At 39.6% G+C, this 25260-nt stretch overlaps 1 protein-coding gene across 6 annotated transcripts in view; it reads right to left on the bottom strand.

The window, feature by feature from the left end:
- The window catches only part of fhod3a (formin homology 2 domain containing 3a), a 59594-nt gene that overhangs the window by 21268 nt on the left and 13066 nt on the right, over nucleotides 1-25260 (bottom strand). For 5 of the 6 annotated variants that reach the window (XM_034891922.1, XM_034891923.1, XM_034891924.1 and 2 more), the window contains exons 4-6: nucleotides 6947-7014; nucleotides 6047-6152; nucleotides 457-551 (exon numbers count right to left, since the gene is read on the bottom strand). In XM_034891922.1, the coding sequence (XP_034747813.1) occupies nucleotides 457-551; nucleotides 6047-6152; nucleotides 6947-7014 (269 nt within the window). Of the gene's footprint in view, nucleotides 1-456; nucleotides 552-6046; nucleotides 6153-6946; nucleotides 7015-7157; nucleotides 7189-25260 lie in introns of those variants that run through there. The other variant, XM_034891926.1, reaches the window with a different exon arrangement.

The raw sequence follows: 25260 nt of genomic DNA, 5'->3' as shown, positions 1-25260 counted from the left end.
TTTTGGAAAATGGCTGCAATGAAACAAAGAGTGAAAAATTTAAAGGGGTCTGAATACTTTCCGTACCCACTGTAATTATAGGTAAAGATAGCAGAGCATTTGTTGTATATGTGCTATTATACAGTATGTCCATATAGAAAATAAATCAAATTAAAGATTTTTTAAAGAAACAGAAACAATACAATAATGGCATGTAGGCACTGGTACTCTCAGTGCAAAGCAGAAATGTACCTTTAACAATTGTGAAAATACCGCAAAGCTAACAAAAGACAACACCCTCAGTTTAGGAGACAGAATACAATCAGTAGCAGATGTGTTTCTTTGTATCTGGGTATAAAAGTTGAAAAAAAGAGAGTGTGTGTGTGTGTGTGTGTGTGTGTGTGTGTGTTTGAGTGTGTGCGTTGGTTGTTTTTTGTACAGTATGTTTTTTTGTATGTACAGTAGTCTCAGAAATACCTTGGAGCCAACAAGTGTGTACAGCCACTGGATTGTCTCAATGTGCCCAATGACACCGTTCATCCCGTCTACATACAGCATGATCTGCCCCAGAGCTGAGAAAGGGGACAAAAATGAAACAAAAAGTTAGAGTCACAGGACAGATATAGAAAAGGATTCAACACTAGCTGTAAACAAACCAAGCACACCAAATGGCAACTGTTTGCAGCACACAAGCCTATCAGTAGCTATAAATAACAAGGAAAGGGAGTTTCCTTTCCTATGCTCTTGGGTCATTAAAACAAAAACACAAAGAGCGGAACATTAAAATGACTTGAAGTGTTTTCAAGCCCATTGTGGAAAAGGAGTGTTGTCATTAGTTTTATATGTAAAGTATTTTACATGTGTTTCTTTCAAAAACCGTGCATTAAATAAAAGCAGTACCAGCATGTCCCCCTTAGGGAGATAGCAGCTGCTTTTGTGACCCAGTCCCTCCCTGCTGTTGCTGTATGTCAAAGCACAGGACGGATTTTTTTACATCCAAACTCTCAAAGCGAAAGTGAAAAAGACATCCTAAATCTAAATTTAGTACATGCAGAATATAAGTTCTTGTGACAAGTGAACAGAGCTCATACGTTGTGATCAAGAGAAGACGAGAGCAACTTGTACTTCAACCATGTATTTAGACTCCAATTTTAAAATTGAAGTTATATCTTTACTTCTTGGACAAATCGTTAAACCATATGACAAGAAAAGATGTAGGAATAGAAGAGATTTGTTGTCTGTTGAAGACTTTCATTTCAGCACCATCACCTTGAAACGACAAGCTTTTGTGAAGGAACTTTTCATCAACGAAGAAGATTTTTTTGACCCCGAGTATGACTATGACTTCACTAATCTCTCTGATTCGTCTCAATGTATGAGAGGTGATGAACTGTATGAGCGCCCAAAAGGCTGGTACCGCATTGCCTTAAAAGTCAAAGGTAAATATCCAGATGGAAACACCTGGCTGGGCACAAAAGGATGGAGGAGTCACTCTGTACCTGGAGAATGGCCTGTGTCCTACCATGGAACAAGCTTAGATGGAGCCAAAGGCATCGTCAAGCGTCACTACAAAGCAGGAAACGGAGACATGTATGGGAGAGGAATCTACTCAACACCAGACATACAAGTTGCTGACAGAGAGGAGTATGCCCAGACCTTCACATCGAAGACGACAGGGAAAAGTTACAAAGTGATCCTGTAAAATCGAATCAACCCTGAAAAGAGAGTGATTTGCCAACGATCTGATTATTGGCTCATTCCGGTTGATGAAGAAGCCTCTACCGGGGAGGAGAAACAGATAGTGGAGAGCTCGATTCGACCTTACGGCATTCTGATTAAGGAATTAAAGGACGACGATGATAGCGATGATGTTACAATGACCCGTAAATTTGACAATTTGTTCTTGTAGCTCAGTTTAATTACAGTCAGAGTATCTAATTCTTGGTGTTTGTTAACTTACTTTTGCTTTACTTGTCTATTGTAAATTTTGCATTAAATGTTAATATATGTACCGATTAACAAAGCTGTGTCCACAGTTTTATGAGATTGCTTTTACATTTGAATTTCCACTCTTGTTTTTTACGTCTTTTACATTCACAAGAAATGCATTGCTTTGATAAAAGCTTCTGTTTGATACTGCAGTATTTAAGGTAGAGTAATGTGAAAGTCTGTAATGGTCAGAACCAATGTACCAGCTCACCTAATACTAATCTGTAAAGTAGGCAAGGTGCAGAAACCCCAATTAGACTCTTACTGTACGTAACAGAGAACAATTATTGTTTTCTTCAGAAAGTGCCTAATGTGTGTGTGTGCGAGCGCGGGCGTGTGCGTGCGTGTGTATGCAGGCAATCAAATGAGGGAGTGCAAAAATAGGTCTTGGATTTGGCACTAAGATATTAGATGTCTCAGAATCCAGTCTGGTTTGGGACTTTTTGGTAATTCTATTGACAAAGGAAAATTAACTCTTTGGAGGAATTTCACAACAATGGAGTAGTAGTGCTTGAAAATGTAACTAAACGTTTTTAATAAATCACTGCTCAATGAATAGACACGTTCAAATAAGCCTAAAAAATAAAAGTTAATGTCAACGTCGGTAAATCAATCTGTAGTGATCTTTAAATCAATTCATGAGTCTTACAGTATTCTGACACAGCTGTTTTAAGGTGGAAAAACGCTAGATTGATGCCGTCATAAAGAGTTTAACAAACTATTATTATTTCTATTGATATTGGACTGATTTTTTATTTAAACTGCAACAAGATCAGCGAGTGTATTATGAAGATTGCTTTGAAAATAAAACCGGCACCATTGGCAGAATGACATAACTGCAAATTCAATTCATCACAGCACTTAGCCTTCCCTTTCCCATAAAGCACTTGTGTTTTTTAATATTTCTATCACTTTATTTGGTGAAAGCATTCCCAGATAACCCAAACAATCTTTCAGAGGTATCTTTATTTCACTTCTATTACACATTCTTCATTGGTTGACATGCAATGGCACACTATAAAATATGGTTTTCTTCTGATTGCGCCAATATACCCAGTGACAACGGCGACTCTCATACAGTCATCTAAATGCAGCATGTTCAGTTCCATCTGCAGTCTGTAAATGAAGTGATGCACATTGCCAGGGCACAAATATTCCACTTGGTAAAGATTGTACAACCAGCATTACCGACCATGGGGTCACACCAACCGCAATGCTAAATCGGGCCAGGGGCCCCCCTGCCCCTAACCTACTTCCTACCTCCCTACTTCCGAGCCCATGCTTTGACCACACCAATCTTCAAACTCACCCATCATTTTGATCTCAATTACACACCTGTAAAGTTTGAAGACCATATCTTGCACAATTGCGTTGCTACAATGGGGGAAAAAACTGTCTGCAGACAGACAAAAGGAAGGGTAAACTCTTGGGAAAATACTCATATCAACCTCTGTAGTAGTTCCTTCTACAGTACAGTAGGTAAATACAGGACCACATTTTCCATGACACACTCACACACAGGCTCTTAAGGTGACTGACCAGAATGCAGTGAGATACAGAGCGAGGTTTGAAAGAAAACTGACTGTTAGCCAACAGTCACGGATTGCAGGTGTCTTGTGCTGTGGAAAAGTGTGTGCTGTGCATAGTGGATACAGTGCATACAGTGGATTTTATAAGATTTTATTTTAAGAAAACAGACCTCTCGGTACAAAAAAAAATAGATCAATAACACAGATTAGGCAGGCAAATCTTGAGTACTTATGACAGAATTGTTATTTTTTTAAAGATAAAAGATGAGACATGGTTTCCCTCTAACTGAATTCGCTTTGAGCTTAGTATTCACAGAAGCAGTTTTTGCGGCTTTCCTTCCTCTTTGACACACACCCACGTTTCCTGTTGTTTATAGTGAGCCAACCTCAGAAAACTTCATGTAAGTACATTTAAATGAACCTTAGTTTACATTTTCCACTTTTAAGTCTTTAAAGCAACATTTGTGGAAGTCAGTAAACAAGAAAGAATCTAAAAGAATGGCATTTGTCATTGTGTCAAATCAGCGCATTGAGTGATAATGAAAGTGAAAGAATTCTCTTATCTAGTTTTTACCACATGTTGAATCTAACTTTCAGTGCAGAGAGAGAGAGAGCTCAGCTCACACACATTGTGACAAGAAGAGACAAACTTTGCTTTCATCCTATTCGACCATGTATTTGGACTCAGATTTGAGGAATGAAGTTTTGTCTTCACTTCTTGGACAAATCGTTAAACCCTATAACGAGAAAGCATGTATAACATTAGCAAATATTTTGTCTGTTAATGACTTTCATCTGCACAACCTCCTTGGAAAAGGACAGGCTTTTGTGAGGGAATTTTTCATCCATGAGGAAGAATTTTTTGACCCCGAGTATGACTACGACTTCACTAATCTCTCTGATTCGTCTCAATGTATGAGAGGTGATGAAATGTATGAGCGCCCAAAAGGCTGGTACCGGATGGCCTTAAAAGTCGAAGGTAAATATCCAGATGGAAACACCTGGCTGGGCACAAAAGGATGGAGGAGTCACTCTGTACCTGGAGAATGGCCTGTGTCCTACCATGGAACAAGCTTAGATGGAGCCAAAGGCATCATCAAGAGTCACTACAAAGCAGGAAACGGCGCTGTGTACGGGAGAGGAATCTACTCAACACCAGACATACACGTTGCTGACAGAGAGGAGTATGCCAAGACCTTCACATCGAAGACGACAGGGAAAAGTTACAAAGTGATCCTGCAAAATCGAATAAACCCTGAAAAGAGAGTGATTTGCCAGCGATCTGATTATTGGCTCATTCCTGTTCATAAAGGAGCTTCTACCAGGGAGGAGAAACGGATAGTGGAGAGCTCGATTCGACCTTACGGCATTCTGATTATGGAATTAAGTGCAAATTCTGCTTGTGTTTGTTCTTAACATAAAGGCTTTAGTAAGTAATACAAAAATGTAATAATCTGAAAACGTTTTCTCAATCACCTTCTTACTGTGAGTGACCTGCTGTTCCTACATGCACAAACCATTTTCCGTTAAAAGTACAATCATTTTGTTGCTTCACACAACTGAGCTGTGTCTGTGCTCTTCTTATTACTTGAAGTTCTTGAATTCTTGAATGTTAAATCTCTTCATAAATAATAACAAAAGATGCTGTTTCTCAACTTCTACTTTATTTTTTAACTGTTATAGAGAATCACTGATTTAAAAGTTGGTAGGTGCTTGAAGAACTACCAGCCATGACCCAGTGTTAGACCCAGTGAAAAATCAATATGATGATTCATTGTTTCAAAGCATCAATACTCTAATTGACAGTAACCCTTTTTTTACTGAACTTTACTCAATCCAGTTTCCCTGTTACACTTAAAACATGCATTCAATGCTCATGTCACTATATATAAATAACTTATTGACAAGGATTGTTCCTTCTGTGTTTTATTGGTGCCAGGGTGTGATTTCCTGCAGAGAGTCTTAAAGGTTTTGAAACTGGCTGTTTAACTGTCAGCTTGTAAGCCTGATTGGTGTTGTATCACATAAAGAAGCATGTTGTTCCTGTTGTGGTTTGGGTTTTTTATTGGCGTTATTTTTCTCTTTTTTGTAGTTTTCTCCCCGATCTTGTGTGGTTATCTCTGTCTTGGGATTCCCCAGTAAGTGTCTGTTTGTTCTGCTTCCTGTTTTGTTTTGATAGTTTGGACTCCTGTCTTGTCTAATTTTCTCTAGCTTTGCTTTGTGCCTGTCTGATTGTCCTATCCCGCCCTAATGGGATTTACCTGATGTCTTACCTGTTCCCTGTTGCCTCCTATATTAATATATACATTACGTATATGTATTAGTATGTAGGGCTGCACAATAAGTTACAATTGTATTGAAAAATCTATCGGAATATGGACTAGGGCAATATTCAAATCTCAGTTGTTGGGGATTATTCCCTAGCAGTAGTGTATGTTTCTTTTCTTTTCTTTTTCATTCGTTAGCTTAACAATGTTCTAAATGTATTTTATATTAATGTCAGTATTCATCCTTTCAATTCTGTATCATTGAGTGAGAGAAAACTGTACCTCTTAATATGTAGTTCTGGTAATTCTGGTCAGCTTCTGCTCCCACCTTGATGAGACACGTCAGACCTTCTGCCATCACAAACTCATGAACCAGATCTTTGTCATCCTGAAGTAAAGAAACAACACGAGAGAGAAAACTCATACAATAAGCCCTGGCTGTATACATACAGAACCATACAAAATCCCTCTTTAAAACTCATTATTGTATTATGTCTATTCAGGTTGCATTCTCTGTTGTTGCCACATGATGTCACTAATGTGTAGGATTAGGACTTTGATTAAGAATTTGACTGAACAAACTTCCAATCCCCCTCTGGTTCAGGCCAGTTGATACACACACTCCAGATGTCAACGGCCATGTGTTTTGCAATTTGTAATTTTTGAAAGATAATCTTCAATATCATAAACAAAGCTGAAAGGATGATGAAAGTTCTTTAAGGTAGTTGTCTGACCAAAGGTTCTGAAACACAGATGCTGTATTCAGGTGCTATCAAAGTTCTGACGTTTCATTTGTGCTTTCACTATTCACTGTTTTGTTTTTTTGAAAAATACAAAATGGGCCCTGGAAAAAAGTCATGTCATTGGTCAAGGTTGTGCTTTTTGTAGAAATCAAACTGCACTGAGTTTTAAAAAGCTTGTCACTAAAATTGTAATAATGAAATTAAATGCTACAGTAAAGTTCTTATATTGCTGTATTGTTGATGGTGTGTTTGTGTGTGTGTGTGTATGTGTGGGGCCACCTCACATTGTAAAATAAAGATTCACACAAATGCAAACACAGGGAGAGAAATACCACGTTGATGGAGATCCCTGTCATCATGGAGGCACACGGTGGCCACAATAACCGACTGTATTCTGCAACAACAAACTGACATCAATTGCATGTGAAATATGTGTTACCTGAAAGATTTGCTTCAGAGAGAACAATGCCCTTCTCAAGTCACGTCCATTGGAGTTGTACAGTCTTTCTGGAGACAGAGAGAGACGCAGGAAGTGGTTATTTGTCTATAATTCAACAAACAGTGATGAGGCTTTCCTCTTACGAAATGTAAAAATATCAAAACATAGTTTAAGCAAAAGTTTTTTTAATACAATCTGTATTGTTCATTACCCTGTGCACCTTTCATCTCTCACATATCCTTGTGTTTCATGATTACATCAATAAAACTTGAAAGTAAAATGAGTCTCAGTTGTGTGAAAGTTGCACAATAGTTTGATATAGAAAGGAACACCAGGGGGTCCATGGACCCAATCCCACCGCTGGGCTCCGATCACCTGCGGCAGGCACTATACACACTTTCCCTGCTTGCTCACTCACAGAGCAACATGTGCGTGGTCTCTCTCTCTCTCTCTCTCTCTCTCTCGCTCACCTCTCTCTTTCTCTAAAACGCACACAAACACGCACATACACACACGTTTCAGTGGTGATTAGAGCCATATTGGAATGTTAATGAGCCGCTGGCCGGGGTTGAATGGTGAGGTATTCAGGTCACGACACGGAAAGCACTGAGAACCAACGACTACAAGCTCTAATGCCACCACACTGATATTTAGCCTTATTATTTCTATCCTTGGACACAAATAGAACATTAACATACACTGCCGGTCGAAAGTTTAGGGGTCACTCACAAAATTCCATTGGACTACATTATAGACAGAATCCCAGCTGAGATCAGTTGCCTTGTTTTTTTTAACCAGGGCAGCAGTTTCCAGATTACATTGTTTTAAAGTGCTTACATAATTGCAAAAGGTTTGTTTAATGTTTTCTTAGTTAGTTTTTTTTTTAAATAATATCAGATTAGTAAACAAAATGAGCATTTGGAACATTGGATGAATGGTGGCTGATAATGGGAAATGTAGATATTGCATTAAAGATCAGCCACCCACCCAGATCAGCTGGTATCCTGTCTATAATGGAGTGAAATGGACATTTGTAAGTGACCCCAAACTTTTGACCGGTAGTGTACTTCTATGATATCACAGAGCCTTAAAATGGTTATTGTGACTGTGTGAACTATACTATCAGACTACTTTTCACATAGTTATGGTTATATTTTAACGTTGATATTTAATCTGAAAAATGTAACACTTAAAAACCGCAAGTTCCAAATTCCTACTGTATTCCAATGTCTGTATGTCTATGTATTTAGATCTGTGTACAGAACAAAGAGGTTGACAAAATGCAACAATACTACTATTATGAAACCTATGAAATTTTGGTTATAATGTGGAAGAAAGTTGTTGATTCAACTCTCATGGTAATTTTAAAGCTGTACTAATTTGTAAGCTTATTATACTTTTGTGTTCCCCTGTATGTACACAATTAATTTTATTTCCCTACATAGTACTTGTATTTGTAAATTCTACTATAATTAAGTGCTCTGCATTAAGCTCAAAGTCAGTTCGGTGGAGCGTTCATAATTTCCATTTGTGCATATCAAGAGTTGTTGTGCATTCAGCTAAGAGTCAGCAGGGGGTTTGTGAGTCTGCCTGTATTAAACCAGAGTTTGTGCTATGATGACAAGTCTTGCAGTCTATCAGGAGGGGGTTAATGCATACAGAGGTAAGGACCTGCTGTCTGTAGCTCAGTGGTATCTGTCGTTAAGCTAGACAAGGTTAACCCAAGGCCATGGTCAGGGAAAAAGTAACTCCAAACCTGTCAAACAAAAGCAAAGATTATGGTACTTTAGGAGCGAAAGAGAGGAAAGAACATAATCATGAAAGAGTTGGACTAAGACAAGGGTGTGGACTGACAGGACAAGTCAGGACAAAAAAGGAAAGGAAAGGAAAGGAAAGGGGAAAGCAAAGGGTGACTGACCACTGAGTACTGGCCAGGGTTGGATTTGAGGAAATAAAGCCAATAATCAAGGCAGAGGAGACAAATGAGAGAACCGAAGACGTGGAATTCCCCCTTCTAAAGAAACACAAACAAGATATGTCTCTGCCATGTCTTTTGAGTAGAATGTATATGTTTAACCTTTTCTGAACTAGTGCAGCCGATTGGAAAGATGGTGGGTTTAAAGTAAGGGCCATGTGAAGGGGACAAACCCCAGGTTTCCAGTGTTCAATTCACCTTTCTCCTTAACATACTAAAACCACAGAATCAAAGAAGTTAATTTCTATAACAATAAGCTCAGCCGATGATTAGCCACACTCATATATGTGACCTTTCATTTGGTATAATGTTATTTTTCTTAAAACGAGGGAGAACACACATACTGTATGTGAAGGCCACAATGATCCCAACAGAATCCAAACTGCGCCTCAGCTAAAACTCTTTTCAAAAGCCATGTTGATCCAGCTTCCTTGTTCTAGTTTCTCTAGGTTTCCCTGGAAATCAATTGGCCACTGGATGATGTAGGGAACACTCATCATCACACTCATCACTCGTCAGTCCATTCAGTCTGTCAGTGTAATGTTCACGTTCATGATCAGGCCGTGAGTGGGGCTGTCAGGATAACCTTTACAAAAATGTCTGCTGTCCATCAGGAGCAAGTCAGCAGCAGTGATAAGCCTGAAACTTGGCTTCGTTTATTCTGGTGTGCCGCTGGTGATTCAATCTGAAGGTGGGCAATATCCACAATTAGCTAGAGTTTACAGCGATGAATACAACCAATGTAAATATACACACTTTGAAATGTTCAGACTACTTACTCTTATTCTCATACTCATTATATCATGAGGATGGGAAGCTCTCCAAACCATTTTCTGTGCTAAAGTTTTTAAATAATACGGACTGGTTACATGGCTTCATTTCTGTTTACTTTCATTTAAAATGAAAGTAGCACAGTTGCATTGAACACACTAAGGAACCACTCTGTGCAGACTAATGTTGTTGTGTGTTTACATACATGACTGATTCATCACCCAAGTTGGATGTAATGTAATACGTTGTTAGGACACCATTGTTTGTACCAGTGTTGTTCTATAACAGACAACAGAGGTTTAACATCACTGCAGTTTTTATTGTAAGAACTAACCATCTTTATAAGTCATTTAATAATTTAATATAGTGAGTTCTAAACTATTGTGTGAGACAAGTGATAAAAGCTGCCGGTTGGTTTAAGTAATTTTATTTCTTTTCAATCAAACCCCACTTCACAGTGTTTCTTGAATCCAATCTTGATACTATCACACATAGTATTCTTGCCACTGTTTTTTTCCCCGGTCGTAACCATTCAGTGATACATTTGTTAAACGTATTAAGATTTTTTTTGCAGTGCGCAACCACTAGTCTCACAGTCATGCCGACATTGAAGTTGTCATGGCGATACCTTGTCATCACCTCACGGTTGCTACCAAAGTAACATAATTACCCTTCTGTTTTAGAGTAAACAGAATTTGACACGCTATCAATCAATGGAACATTTCCTCATTGGCACAAAGGGCTCCAGCTGTCTGGAGTGACATTCAAGCTGGAAATAATTCAAATAAATGACTCTCACCTTAAACCTCTTGGCCAAACAGCTTGACCGTACAACACTGCTTCAGTGCCTGCATTGCTCAAGAAAGAGAATGACATAAGAGCAAAAACCCAACTAGGAAGATGACACATCTTAATAAGATGCCCTCCACTGGTCTAAGAGACAGAGGACTCTGAGTAGATGTGGGAATGTGACGAGGAAGGAGAGGAAAAAAGCAGAAGAATGGTTTTTGAAGAGAAGATTTGCCTGTCCACGTGTCTCTGGTCATTCTCTTTTTTTCCTGGCCATAGATTTTATTATTGTCAAGAAAAGCTGAAACACTCACTGGTGTGTCATTGTGGTTTATGTGTGTGATCGCGCCGTGCGTGTGTGTGTGTGTATGTGTGTGTGTGTGTGTGTGTGTGTGTGTGTGTGTGTGTATGCATGTGCACAAGTCTGATTGTGTGCACAAGCCCATGTGTAAGCCAGTGTTTGTGTTTGCTGAGTGCAGACAGACAGATGAAGGAAAGACAGAAAGGCACATTTCATTTATAGGTTCACTTTGAGTTTTACTGTTTTGTTTTGGAGGGCTCGCAGTTCTTGCCCACACGGTTTCACCGTGACCTCACATGCACTGCAACATGTCAGCCTTAACGAGTCATATTCCCTCTTTTTATTTTTTTTTTATTATCTTAAAGCGGCAGGGTTATTTCCACTTGTTTCTGATCTAGTTACTTCTGTTTATAATTTAATTTAATATGAATAAAACAAAAGCATTGGTTCCATATGCCTTTAATGATTTTTAACAATGCACAAAACTTATAAACGGTCCTGCACACCAAGTGTCTATACTCCATAACTAATGCCTCTTCCAGTAAGCCAGGCTCTCTTTATAATATAACCTTTATTAAATGAGTGACATGTACACTGGGGTCCAGTTACTGTTAGACTAGATTAACTATCGTATTTGTCTCAGACTATAGCAGAAAATTGCAATGGAAGAACCTGTAACCTGTATGTGCATTAGCATGCATGTGCATATGTGCGTAGGACTGTCTTCTGCAGTGAAACAGGGATTCCCTCAGTGCCGAGTCTTTCTGCTAAGTAGTTTAGGAGTGGTCAGAACCCTCCTTCCCTTCCTGTCATAATGAGATTAGTGCCGTGACCCTTCAGTTTTGACTAATCCCTCAACATGTACTGCACCAGCTACACATCTCCAAACAGAAAAACACACAGGCCAGCTCAAGCTACACTAGGCGTAATCCAAAGCGATCATACTCAAAAAACTGCACTCTCCTTTGTTGTACTGTCATGAATCAAATGCAAAAGCCCTAATTGACTTATTGAAGTTTAATTGTGCTTAGTTGGCCTCATCAAAAGGCAGCAGACTACTACTACTATAGTTAATCCTCCAATTTAACAATAGGCAGTTCAGCAGATTTATTAAAGTTTAACCTGGTCACAGAAACAGTGGTGTGAAGGTGAGTTTCTGCAGGCTGACAAGAAAAAAGACAAATAGGGCGGAACGATATTGTGTTTTAGCACTGACATCGCGATGTGCGCATGCGTGATAGTCACATCGCAAGACTTTGCGATGTGGCCATTAATCCTTTTTTGCACAGCCCTACGTGGTGCCCTACAAAATAGGCTGGGAAAGAACTTGGTGGAACATGTGTACATTTAAAAGTTGTCTTAGTCATGCGACAGAAAACTCATATTGGACAGATAGTCTAGCTAGCTGTCTGGATTTACCCTGCAGAGATCTGAGGAGCAATTAACCATAGTCCTCAGAAATCAACCGGCGGCAACGGAGCAATCCCGGAAGTGGAAAGTCAAGGATATAGACTAGCAACTAGTTAATAGATATAATTTATAATTCTATAAAGTCTATAATTTAGCAGATAAAGCCAGATACTGTATTTCCCTCGGAATGATATGTTTGTCAATGATGCGCTTATAGCTTGTTTCCACAGCTCTCAAATGATTGAAAAATGTGTTATTGCAGGTTTAAATACAAATGCAAATTAAGTTAAAATGAATAAATAAATTTATTATAGAAAGGAATAATAAAGTAGACTGATGAAGCTATTGCAAAGATGCATTCCTCTAATGCCCGCTAGATGCAGGCTCCAAATACAAAGTGAAACTACTTAATTAATTAATTAATCCAGTGTATTTTTCAAGTTACATTTATGTTATCCTACAGAATTCAATTTATTATATCCCTTTTCAAGTTGCTTAAATGTTGAGCTTCATTCATGTAAGATTGTTTAAAATTAATTAATTAATTAAAAAAATACAGATTTTAACATAGAAATGCTAGAGTGACAGTACAAAATAAATAAATGCTGGCAAAGAGGCAAACACAATCACCAACATGCGGATAGAAAGGTGCAACCTATCCAACCACATTATACCGTCTATGGTAACCTGATCAGAGGGAATTATTTCAGTGCAACACATCTTTTTTGGGGTCATTGCATATTTACACATTAGCATGCACTGAGGTCAATGAAGGATAATATTTTTTAGGATGGTAAGACTGTCTATGGGTCAGGCGAGAGAGGGGCGGGTCACAGCTGGTGGTCCTGCATTTAAGCCCAGTTATAACCGCTGACTCGTGTTTCTAGAGGATTTCATTGCACCCCTCTAAAAAAGCCTCCGCACGGCTGTCCGGGCCAATCAGTCAGTTGGCTTTCAGACTAGGTCTTCAGTGGATCTAAAATAAAGAAGTGAGAGGAGCATGAGGTGTAATGGTATGCTGGAGAGCTGCATTTAATCCCAGGAAGTCTTTCCCTCTCTGTGCTGATATATCATGCTAAATATAGGAGAGTTGGGTATCTAACATACTGTAACAAGCCTTAGATGCTGGGTTCCATCTTTGTTCAGGTCATGTAGTGTCCAGCGTGTGTGTTACCCTGTAGCCCTGTTTTTTTCAAGGAAAAATTAACAACTGGATGATACAATTCCATTTATTTCAAATGCAGTTCCCCTGCATCAGGAACAACTAATAAACGTTTGTTTAAAACAAGGAATTTCACACCTCTGGCAGATTCGTTTTCACTTGTTTTAGGACAACTTGTGCAATACTTTTTCTGCAATATGGAGTGTTATTTTGAACTAGGGGTGCGGAGGGTGCTGCAGCACCCTATAGCAAAAGGACAAACAACTACAGCCATAATTAAAAAAAATAAAAAAATAATAAAAGATATATATATATATATATATTTATTTTTTAATAAATTTGATTAATAATATAAACCCAATCCTGTAATTAGAAATTAAATGTAATACATTTTAAAGTAAGTAAGTAAGAGATAAACACATAATTTGATTAGAATAAATCTGTGGAGACGTGCTGCGTGCCTCTGACGCTGATGAGTGAAATATAGTTGTGGTAACTTTCCCGTTGGGTTAACAGTAGAGACGTTTGCTATCCATGGCACAAAAGCGCATTTTGGATTTCTTTATAAATCAACCACAGGCTAAAAAGCCTAAAAGATCGAAGGCAGAAAACTCAGCAACTGTAACCAAAAGAAGTAGCAGCAGCACCTCTCCACCTCCACACTCCCAGAGCCACCTGCTAGCAACAGACGACCAGGCAGCTAATGTTGTTACCCAAGCTAGCAGTTCCTCTCCACCTCCACACTCACAGAGCAACCAGCTAGCAACAAACGACCAGGCGGCTAATGTTGTTACACAAGCTAGTAGCACCTCTCCACCTCCACACTCACAGAGCAACCTGCTAGCAACAGACGACCAGGCAACTAATGTTGTTAGCCAAGCTAGCAGCACCTCTCCACCTCCACACTCACAGAGCAACCAGCTAGCAACAGACGACCAGGCAGCTAATGTTGTTAGCCAAGCTAGCAGCACCTTTCCAACTCCACACCCCCAGAGCGACACTGCTAGCAACAGACAACCAGGCAGCTAATGCTCTTAGCCAAGCTAGCAGCACCTGTCCACCTCCCCACTCCAAGAGGGACCTGCTAGCAACAGTTGACAAAGCAGCTAATCTTGTAAGTCAAGCTAGCAGCACCAGGGCAGCTACGGAGGGAACCTTAACAACGTCAAATCAGTGCTGCAGCCTAGGGCTTACACTTTTCCTGGTAGACATTTTGGAGATGAGGATTTTTTTGTGTTTTCTGTGTTATGACTGCAGCACAAGGTAAGAATGCTGGTTTATTATTATACTGCCGCTGTGCAATAAATTGCCATCAACTTGTTCAGGAACAGTTCAACTGAAAATGTATAGAAATTATTTAAGATAATTGTGTTTTTTACACGTGTGTAAAGCCTTCTTTTTGGAAAGCCAGAATTATATTTAATTATCTTACCGTATTGTTATCCGATGTTGTCCCTGTTAGGAACTGTTGATACATACAGACCAATATCTTTATGCCTTAAATTTGCTATAGCTGTGCTACAACACTTAAGGATGCAGTTAGGTGTGTGGTGGTTGACTTTGGCAGAAAACTTGTCAGCACACCCAATTCAAAATATGTTCCTGCGGCTCTGGTGTCTGGTGCTTCCACACGCATACAAACTTGGGAAAAAACTATCCACGCTGTTCTGAGTGAGATACGGTTTCTGATTGTTCTCTGCCTTCAGTCTCTGGGTGAGCTGTTCAAAATCTGCACAGGTTTTCTATGTCACTATCCGAGATGGCTGTGATGAGGTGGCAAAGCGTAGCACATGCTAGCGCTAGCATGCTAGCTTGTTCTCAATAGCAAAACACTGCTACAACACACACTAGTTCACCGTAATCTACAAAAGAACTACTTCCATGTCCCTGTTCTGCAGGTATTCCACAAGTGCCCCTTGTTTAGAAGAAGTCTCCCAGCTAATCCTAAAGAGAGCTAAACACACAGGGTGAAAACAGGATCTGCGGCAATGCGCGGTGCAACAAAAATATGGTGTTTTTCGAAAATGAAACCACGTAAACATTCTGGTACAACCAAAAATACAATTATGAACCAAAAAATGAGCATAATACGGGCGCTTTAATATTACACTTTTTAAATTTCTCTGTAAGGGTTTGCACTTCGCATCAGTACCCATGTCCAAAGTGCAGTTGGGTGGAATTTTCTTCTTATGTGCACATATGTGTGAAGTGCATGTCCATTCATCTGTGGTTAGAAGAATAAATACTCCATTAATCTGTCGTAATTGCATATACTGTAGTTTGGACAATAATGCATGATTTCAGTCACATGTCAAGGGAAGTGAAAAGAAAAGGCCATGGCAGGCAGCGAAGGCCAGACAGACTGCAGAGGGTAACTCAGTTATTTTGTGACTGTCTATTTTTGGTCTGTTGGTCTTGGCCTACAGTACAAGTACAAAAGGCTGCTGATGGTACAGATGACGATAGAGGCCCCATGAGCTCAGTTTGTGTGTGCTTGTGTGTGTGCGTGAGAGAGAAAGAGAGAGGAAAAGAGAGTGAGACCTCCAAGGTTTCACTTGAGATTTAAAGAGTGGCGACGTACCAAGACAAAAATTACACTAGGCTCAGAAATGACACACACATACCCACACAAGCATGTGCCCACGTCCTAAGGCAGATACAGTACAACAACAGAGGCTTAAGTGCAAATGGACTGTGAATGGAAACACTTGGGGAGTACATGAAAACAAACGTGTATATGATTACCATAAATCCAATGCTGTGGAATGAAATGGCTGCTACATTTTATAGTTAACACACTGTTATACATACATACGTACAGCATACCTACATAGACACTATCAAATATAGACAGATGCGCATGCAGTTAAACATCTCCAGACAGTTTCCTTGAACCCTGATGAAGGACATCAGCTGTGAAAAAAGCTCAGACGTAGATGCCTTCAGGAAGAAAACACACTGCCACATAAACAAATAAAAATAGACACAAACACAGCATGTCCCAAGTCAACATAATCCAAGACCAGAACATGCCCTATGCCCCTCATATGCCCCTGGCACCTCTGAATTGGTCCACGAACACAAACCTACAGGAATATTTAGCCACAACACAAACACAAATATAGGCCCTGTGTTACTGTTGATGACAGGCAGCTACTGCTCTATATTCACACACATAGACTACTTAAACTACTACCATGCATCGAAAGCACAGTCAGTGACAACTCATTATATACTCACATTAATATTTTAAGATATTGTACAAAATAACACTGTATAATTTAAAAAAATGGCTTGCAGTTCTTTCCTATTAGTTTGTTTTCTTTTCTCCTTTCTGGAAATCAATTTAACACAATGTTGTTTAACAACTGTTGGAAAACAGGCCAAAAGCTTCATGTAGGTAATGAAAGCCTTAACAAAAATAATAAAAACAAATAATACTATGGTGGAGATGATTGCCACGTCTCTGTCACAGAATTAGATTTTTGATCCCAAAACAATGTCCAGTTGGCGGCATTTATTTTAACATCCTTATATAAAGCATATTTGCTCTCTTGCCACACTACTCACTAATGTGGAGCTGCAGTAAGCAGCTGGTTAGCTTAGCTTAGCATAAAGACTGTAAACAGAGGGAACGGGCTAGCCTGGCTCAGTCTAAATTTAACTAATAGTACATACTAGCACCTCTACACCTCAATATATAACACATTATGTTCCTGAAGTCTTCGATACCACCACCAGACATTGGCTCCACAAAATAACTGCTCGCTTTTAGAACTATGGAGATAGTGAGCAAAAATGTCAAACGGTTTCTTTGACTGCAAAAGAAAAATGCTGCCAAACTTTGGAATAATCAACCTTGGTATATAGATTTGGTTTAACACTTTTAAATTGTTTCTCATTTCAAGCTTGCTCAACTTTCGCATGCAACTAACATTATGTGAAGGAGATTTATCTGAGATAATGCATTGTTTATAGTGTGACCTGATTCTCTGCAGGGTGCAGCCAGACACAAAAGCTGAATGTGGTAAATTTTGTTGTTTAATCCCACAAACTATTGTGCACATGTGAAACAAGCATCCAGTGTTTTCTTTCATTTTTTGCCATTTTGTCTCATTCTGTCTCTTGCTCTCTCTCTCTCTCTATTCCTCTTTCACCTTTTACACTTTCTGATTGGATTCACTGGCATGTGAAATGACTTGAGGAATAAGACTTGAAAAACGTCAGACAATCAGAGAGTTTAAACAAAACCAGAGTTTTGTGTATCTATAGTAGTTCAATGGGCACTGATGACTATGCATTAAAATGTAATAATGCTGATAATGATATTCATTTCAAGGTAGTTTAAGTGTTTAAACTGTTCTTTTATTGGCTTTGAAAATGTACTTCAGCAATGTTTTTGAAGGTTGGTCATCCGACTAAATTGGCTGGTTTGAGAATACAGAAAAAAGGACCCTGACAAAGAAGACAGAGGAAGACAGACATAAAACAGAGAAAAGACAGAGAGTGAGAAAGGCAAACACAACAGAAACAGACAGAGAAACCAGAGAAAGACTAACAGCAGCCACAGCAAGTAAACACTGAAGATAATGGAGGATATGTGCTGCTTGCTGAGTAGATTAGATGAGTGAAATTGTGCTCAGACTCACAACACACTGGCCTGTTATTATACTCCTCCCCTGCTTGTGTGTGTGTGTGTGTGTGTGTGTGTGTGTGTGTGTGTGTGTGTGTGTGTGTGTGTGTGTGTGTGTGTGTGTGTTTTATAAGAATACTTATAACTACAAAGTGGGCTGCAAAATTGTTTCCTAAGCCTAACCTCTTTCCTAACCTCTGCATCAATTTGGAAATAAACCTGCAGATAAACTAAACTGGGTTAGTAAAAAATGAAAATGATTTGTACTGGTTATGACTTACAATTTTCATTTCTTTAAAAAAGTACTGGGGTTAGGAGAAAAGTTAACTGCTCGTCTGTCTAGCCAAATTAAACTGCCAAAGCAATATTCCCTAACCTTTCTGGTCTAGAAACCAAAAATAGAAGCACATTATATTCAAGAACCACAGTGGGTGTTGAACTTAATAGAAAACAGTAGAATTGTACCACCTTGGCAACGTTTTCTCTCTTTCTCCACTCTCCTCACCTGTAAATTGGCGGTCCACAGAGCTATGACATAACTTATTGAGCTGCTGGCCAACTGCTGCTAATGTCTGGCAGGTGCATTTCCTCCTTGCTTTGTTTTTCCCTTGTGTTTCCTCCCTTAAGTGTTTTAACATTTCCTGGAAATCATCCCTCTCACGTCTCTCTCCACACATCCCCTAAACCCATCATCTCTAAAACCCCACGGCTGGATAAGATGCCGAGCCCGCAGATTCTCCAGTGTGTGTTCTGGATGTTTAGCTTGTGGTAATTGTAATGTTTTATTGCATTATGTAATAGTTTCAAAATGATTAAAACAGACCAGCCAGAGGTTTGTGCAAGCGCACTCGGTTGCAAATATGAACAAGCCCAGACACAACACTGAGATGCACACTCAGCCAAACACACACACACACACGCACACACACACGCACACACACACACACACACACACACACACACCCACACACACACACACACACACACGATAATACTAACTTTCTTCCAGTAAGAGCACTGAGTGTTGGGAGACACAACAGTTGGGCTGCTCATGTTTGTCAGCATAATATGAGCCCAGGGAAAACCCCGCCACATCCACAAAGAGCACAACACTGTAACACACAGGATTCACCACACCACAGCAACTGATCACGGTGACAATAGACACACAGCTGCAACACACAACTGGATTACACAGCAAAAACCATGGAGCCATAAATAATCACATTGTAGTTTTACTCCAAAAATACATAATTGCTAAGCTTTACAGCTGAGGGTAAGCAGTGCAATATGCACAGTTGTTATTTCTATCTGCATACGATATACTGCAAAACAGAACATTGAACTTTGTTTTGACCGGAGTCCTCTTCTCTGACCCAATTTACTACCAAACTGTAAGAAAGCAAGAAGGAAAGTTATTTACAGTTAGAGACATTATGAAGAGTGCTACTGCAGTAGGAATGGAGAACAGGTACAGGATAGATGCATGTTACAGGCTTTTCTACAGCAGCTACTGCTGTTAAGTTATTCCACCACTTCCACTGCTCTACACCTCCATCCCTAATGTCTCATGAGCCCATCTCTCCATCTCCCACAGCAGTAACTAAGGCATGACTCATGTGGGCGCAATGCTCTCAGTCGCTCCTCTGGGTCTCAGCTGCTGGTGAGGTTAGAGGGGAAACTATTTGAGTGATTTTTTTCATTCCTTCTTCCTCTGTGTGAAACAGAGATGAAAAGAGAGCAAGGCGTCCTTTATTCTGACTGCATAACTGCAAATTTCAGTTATGATGAGATGGTGAAAACAAAATACAGACACAGAAACACACATTTGCATGGAAGATATCATGGCTGTGCACAGATAAAACAGACGGGTCTTTACTTTTCAAAGAGCAAGCAAACAATTCCTAAGCATAGAAAAACATCCTTATTGATTCACACATGTGCACACAGAGAGAGATCATGAGCAAAAACCACAGGTGTCTATGATCACAAAGAGTCACAAACAGTATGTGAAGCTGGACAGAGTAAATATAGATTTAGAGATCAGAGTGGGCAGGCCAGAAAAAGAAAGAGGTTGCAGGGGTTAAATAACAGAAGCGGAGGAGAACTGGAAACAAATGGACAATATAGAGAAAAGTAGACTAATAGAGGATGAAGGATAAATTATGCCAGACTGAAAAGTAGTTAGAGTATATTGGGTAAGGTTAGCATAGATATTAGAGGGCAGAAAAACCATATAGTGTTTCTGGAGTCTTACAATTGCACAGCCACAGATGTACTACTGCCCCATCCCTTCTTAAGCGGCCATCCCAAAGTATTATCTCCCTGTCACACCATGCCATTACCAGGCCTTATCTCCCACAGCGGGGGGACACCAACACAGTAAATCACTGTTAGAACCAGCTGTAACCATCTCTTTCTGCAGCATCTAACAGCCAGACTGCTGTCACTACCACTGCACACTCTGTGACTGAAGCAATACTGAATAGTGACTATTGTTTTTTCACTAGAGACCACCATGTCAGTAAGCTTATATTTACAGAGATATGGATTTGAGTAACTCTCACTGATACCATCAAATCGTCAAAATATTGATATAAAGTGCATAAACACAGTTACTATAAACATTTGTTTTTGCATAATAGTATCATCCAATCAAAGCAGGATAAACCATACAACTGGAACTTAGACAAGAAGAAGACAAGGGCAACACATACTTATGGCATTTTTCCATTTCTCAATTTTCCTTGACTCTACTCGCCTCTTTTGGTTTTCCATTATTATGGAAATTATTTACAATAAAAATTACATGGTGCCTGCAAAACAGGTAATTTTTGGTACAACCGCCGTCAAGGTTCCAAGCGAGCTGGGGCGACTTGAAGATCTGCACACTACTGATTGGTCGTAGAGAATCATCTCTAATCACTGCATCATCATTGCTATTGACAGACGGGCGTGTCTTGAACAACATTTTTAAATAGTTTAGCCTGCTGTGTTTTTCTTGCTGCCTCCAGCTTCTTTTGCAACTAAATTTGTCTTCTGGCTGTGGCAAAAGCCACACGCGGTGAATCAAAAACAACACCTTCAATGTTCTGTGTGTGTGTTGGGTTAGGTCACGGCCGTTTCCCGCAGCGTTGCTATGATGAACAGCCACGCTCGCCTCAGGCATGAGGCGGTACTAATTCTGCAATGGAAAAAGGAGGACGGGGATTGCAACTGTGTCGACTCGAGGCGAGTTGAGCAGGTACCATGTAATGGAAAAACGCCATTAGACTCTTTTCTCAAGTTGCTATTTGTTATGTAATAGCCCAACCAAAGAAAATCAAAGAAAGTCAACCTTCACTCCAACTCAAGCTCTGGCCCTCGCCTCTCTTTTTCAATACTGTGGGGGGTATTTAGAGACGGATAATTGGGTTGCAGAAATCCAGCAGTATGGATGCCACGTTTTTTTGTTGGGTTTTTTTGTTGTTGAAAGGGCTAAATTCCAGAGGGAAGTGCCAAGGGATTGAACAGGCTCCAAAACACATGCAAGGTCTTTTGTTCTGCACTACGACTCTTTTGTTTCACCTGCTGTAGAACTCATTACAGGGAGCTTTACCTGTCAGATAGCATACCCTTTCTATACTTCACTTGAACTGTATTTGATTACTGTATATCCTTTTACTTCAGGAGAGACTGGGAAATGAGGCCACATGGGAAACAAAAGCTTTGGGATTCTGTAATGTGCAGTTTATCGGTGTATAAATGAAAAAATTACAGATTGCCAATTCAGCTTTATATGTGGTTTTATCATTAATCCTAAATGTTTTGCTAACTCTGGACTTACATTTATTAATTTGTCTTGTATTTTGTTTTATGTTATTTTCAGAGTAATAGATTATGAAGATCATAAAAAAACAAACCAGCATTTAATACTTAATTATAATACAATGGCTATAATCAATGTTTAAATTTAATAGTTTGTGTAAGTTCACCAGCTGGCCAGAAATATGACTCCAAATAAATGCTAATGTTGCATTGTGTTTGTTTAAAAAAGGCAAGCGATTGCTAACATTTTTTGTCACACCACTAACCTTTTATTATCTAGAGTCATTCACAGATCAAATTTTCCCAAGTACAGGTAATGACAAGGTATTTCAAGAACTAATGACTGTATATCTGTGAAATGTGTTGTGTATATTATCTGGAGCTACATCATCAGCCAAGCTGAATAATTGAATATATTAATTTGAGGGTACGTGCAACCTCTGATAAATAGCAAATTATAGCTTTGGATAAAAGTGTCAGCTAAATGACATGTAATGTAATATCGGTATTCAAAAATATAGTATCAGTCATGTCATTTAATGAATTGTTATGGTGAATTATGTTTTAGTTGATCCATTAACTTTTCCTCTGGAGACACTGAAAGGAAAAATGTTCAACTACACAAAAAAAATTCTAACAAAACTAAACTATTAAAAAAAAACTACATTATTGCCATGAAATGTACAGAGCACATTTATGCTCCCAAGACGATGAGTGCTTTGTTTGCCTGCTCTTTGACAATATTAAGAAAAGTGCATACATAGCCATATAATAACACATTCCTAATACATAACTGAATGACCCTCTTATATTGTGGGATGTAATGAGCACTAATGCTGCTAGCGGGGTTGTAACTGTCTAGTCTTGTACTACCAATTAACATTATTCCTTCCAATTATCCTCTGTCTTCCACAATCAACCTTCATTTGCCCCTCTCAATTCATGTAACTCCCACATTAAGTGAGTAGAGGTTCCAAACTTTGCTGCCTTCCTCGCATGTTTCTGTGCTGTCAACACTTTCTAAAGATAACAACCTTCATTTCACCCACACCCGGGAACCACCTCTCTCCACCCGTCAGCTACACCCTACAACAACTCAGCTGGGATGGAGACTGCTAAAATTAATTCTTAAACAAGGGCTTCTGATTGGCACTCTGATGGGACTGCAGACCACAGGATCAACTAGCCCCCAAATTCCACCGAATGCGGAACGGCTGCGGATCTGCTCCAGAACAGTGGCGGAATCATTAGGTTTCCATTAAAGTCAATGTGTGTACTTCTAGTGACTGCGGACCGGGTCCCAGCTCTGGCCATCCGCAGCCCTCCGGATTAGATACGCAGAGCTTCTATGATTGCCGGACGCCAGAGAGCTCTGCAGCAATTCAGCACACGGCAGATAGTGCGAGACAGGAAGTAGAGCACAAAAACAAAATATCCAGTTAATTTTCATAATAAAGTAGGCCGTGCTCACGGTAGACCATATTTCCCTGCACTGCACCTTGAAAACGTCTTAATGGGCAAAGAGAGGCCTGAAGTCAAGAGGTCAGAGGTTTTGAGAGACTAATTCACCCTGTTGGATGAGGAGATGCTGATTCTGGAAGTGGAAAACCCTAAGTCATTTATGCCCCATTGCATCCTTTTTATAAGTACAACCTTAAAAAGGAAACGGCATGGAAAACAATAGCAGGAGGAGTGGGTGTGAAGGGTAAGTCAATAATCTTGTCCAAGAAATGCAGATAGAAAAGAGAATAGTTTATGTAGCATGTATTTGTAATGAGGAATTCTTTTGCTATACATCCTGTTAGATCGCGCTATGATACATGAATTTGGGAGATCTCGTGGGTCCTCGAGACTTCCACTGTCAGTCATGGCCGCAGAAGTTCTGCAACAAATCCAGACCTGGTGGGTGTTGACGGAAGACGGAGCATGGAGCCGACACGCAGCAGAGCTGGTCCGCAGCAGTTACGGATCCGGTGGAATTTGGGGGTAAGAGAAGGGAAAGGGATGTATGGAAACTGGGCACAAGTAGATATTGAGGTAAAAAAAAAAAAAGAAAGACAGATGGACAAAATACATGAGGCTTAGGCTATACCTTGCTCACTCAGGGCACCTGCCTTGCATAAAAAAAAAAGATACATTCCTTTTAAATCAGTGCCCCCAAATGCAGTAAGTACTGAGCAGAGCTGGATCATTAAAGTGCCATGAAGGCCTTTCCAGTGCAGACACACTGCCTGCAGAGTAGTGCTTACACCAGCAGACAAAGTCACTGCTATGCTGGCAATGCCAATGTGTTCTCCTTTTCACATACAACAGAAACACCCATTAACTCACAGATATTATCAAACCCTCACTCACACATACACACATCACAAAACATCATTAATCCCAAAATGGAAAGCCCGAATGTAATTTGATCTTTCCGTCCATTTGATCTTTTCCATCTTTCGCAGGGATGCCAAGAATTGCCAAGGAGAGCTGTGTTTCTCATAGGTCTACTCATTTTTTCAACTTCGTGGCCCTAATAGAAGATTATTGACTGAAAGAGTTCGCAGACCCTAAGATTTGACCTTAATACAATCAAATCCTGATCCTTGTCAATCAAAACCGGAAGCTGATAAAGACAGCAAGATTACTGTAGGAAAATCTGTAAGGAATTGAACCTTTCCCACATTTCAATCACATAAACCAAATAATTATCATGCATGTGGAATGGTCATGACATGCAATCCTTCTATACTGACCAACTAATTGTAAGTCACAGATACTTGAATCCACAAGCAATTTATATTCTTGATTGTGACAGACTTTTCATTTAGTGGATAGTATGCTGACCACTAGCCCACTACTCAGGCGATATGAAGGTCAAGGATCTGGAAGGATTAGAGAGCGTTAAAAACTGGCAGATGAGCTGAACCAACTCATTGAAGCAATGTTGAGAGGAGGAGAAAATGGTCCGTACATCTCTAAAGTGAATGGATTGCTCTGGCTCGCTGACGCTATGATTTTATGTTTGTCTAATGCAGCAGAATTACACAGTGCCACTATCCATTATGAACTCTAATGCATTCATAATGATACTAACTGCTTTGCATCTGTGCCATGCTGAATGGGAAAAATTCAAGTTTCACTTATGCCCTTCAAAAGGAAATGCATCTTACATGGTGATAAGGCAACCTTTTCACCAATAAAGTCTGTCTGTAAAAATAAAGAGTCTGAAGTTATTTTTCTAATTATGCCAAGAGAAGCATACTGTATAATTTTAATTTTAATTTAATTTAATTTTAATCTGTTTATTAATCCCCTATGGGGAAATTACAATTTACACTCTGTGTTCACACGTTGTTAGTTTTACACACAGTGCTGAAGTACATACACACACATGCTCAGGATCTGTCCATGCACTAATGGAGAGATGTGAGAGTGAGTGGGTTGCCAGCTGAACCAGCGCCCTGAGCGGGTGGCGGGG

The sequence above is a fragment of the Etheostoma cragini genome, chromosome 14 (assembly GCF_013103735.1).
Source record: "Etheostoma cragini isolate CJK2018 chromosome 14, CSU_Ecrag_1.0, whole genome shotgun sequence".
Classification (NCBI taxonomy): Eukaryota; Metazoa; Chordata; class Actinopteri; order Perciformes; family Percidae; genus Etheostoma; species Etheostoma cragini.
The sequence above is the reverse complement of the archived record's forward strand: the minus strand, read 5'-3'. Positions and strand labels throughout refer to the sequence as shown.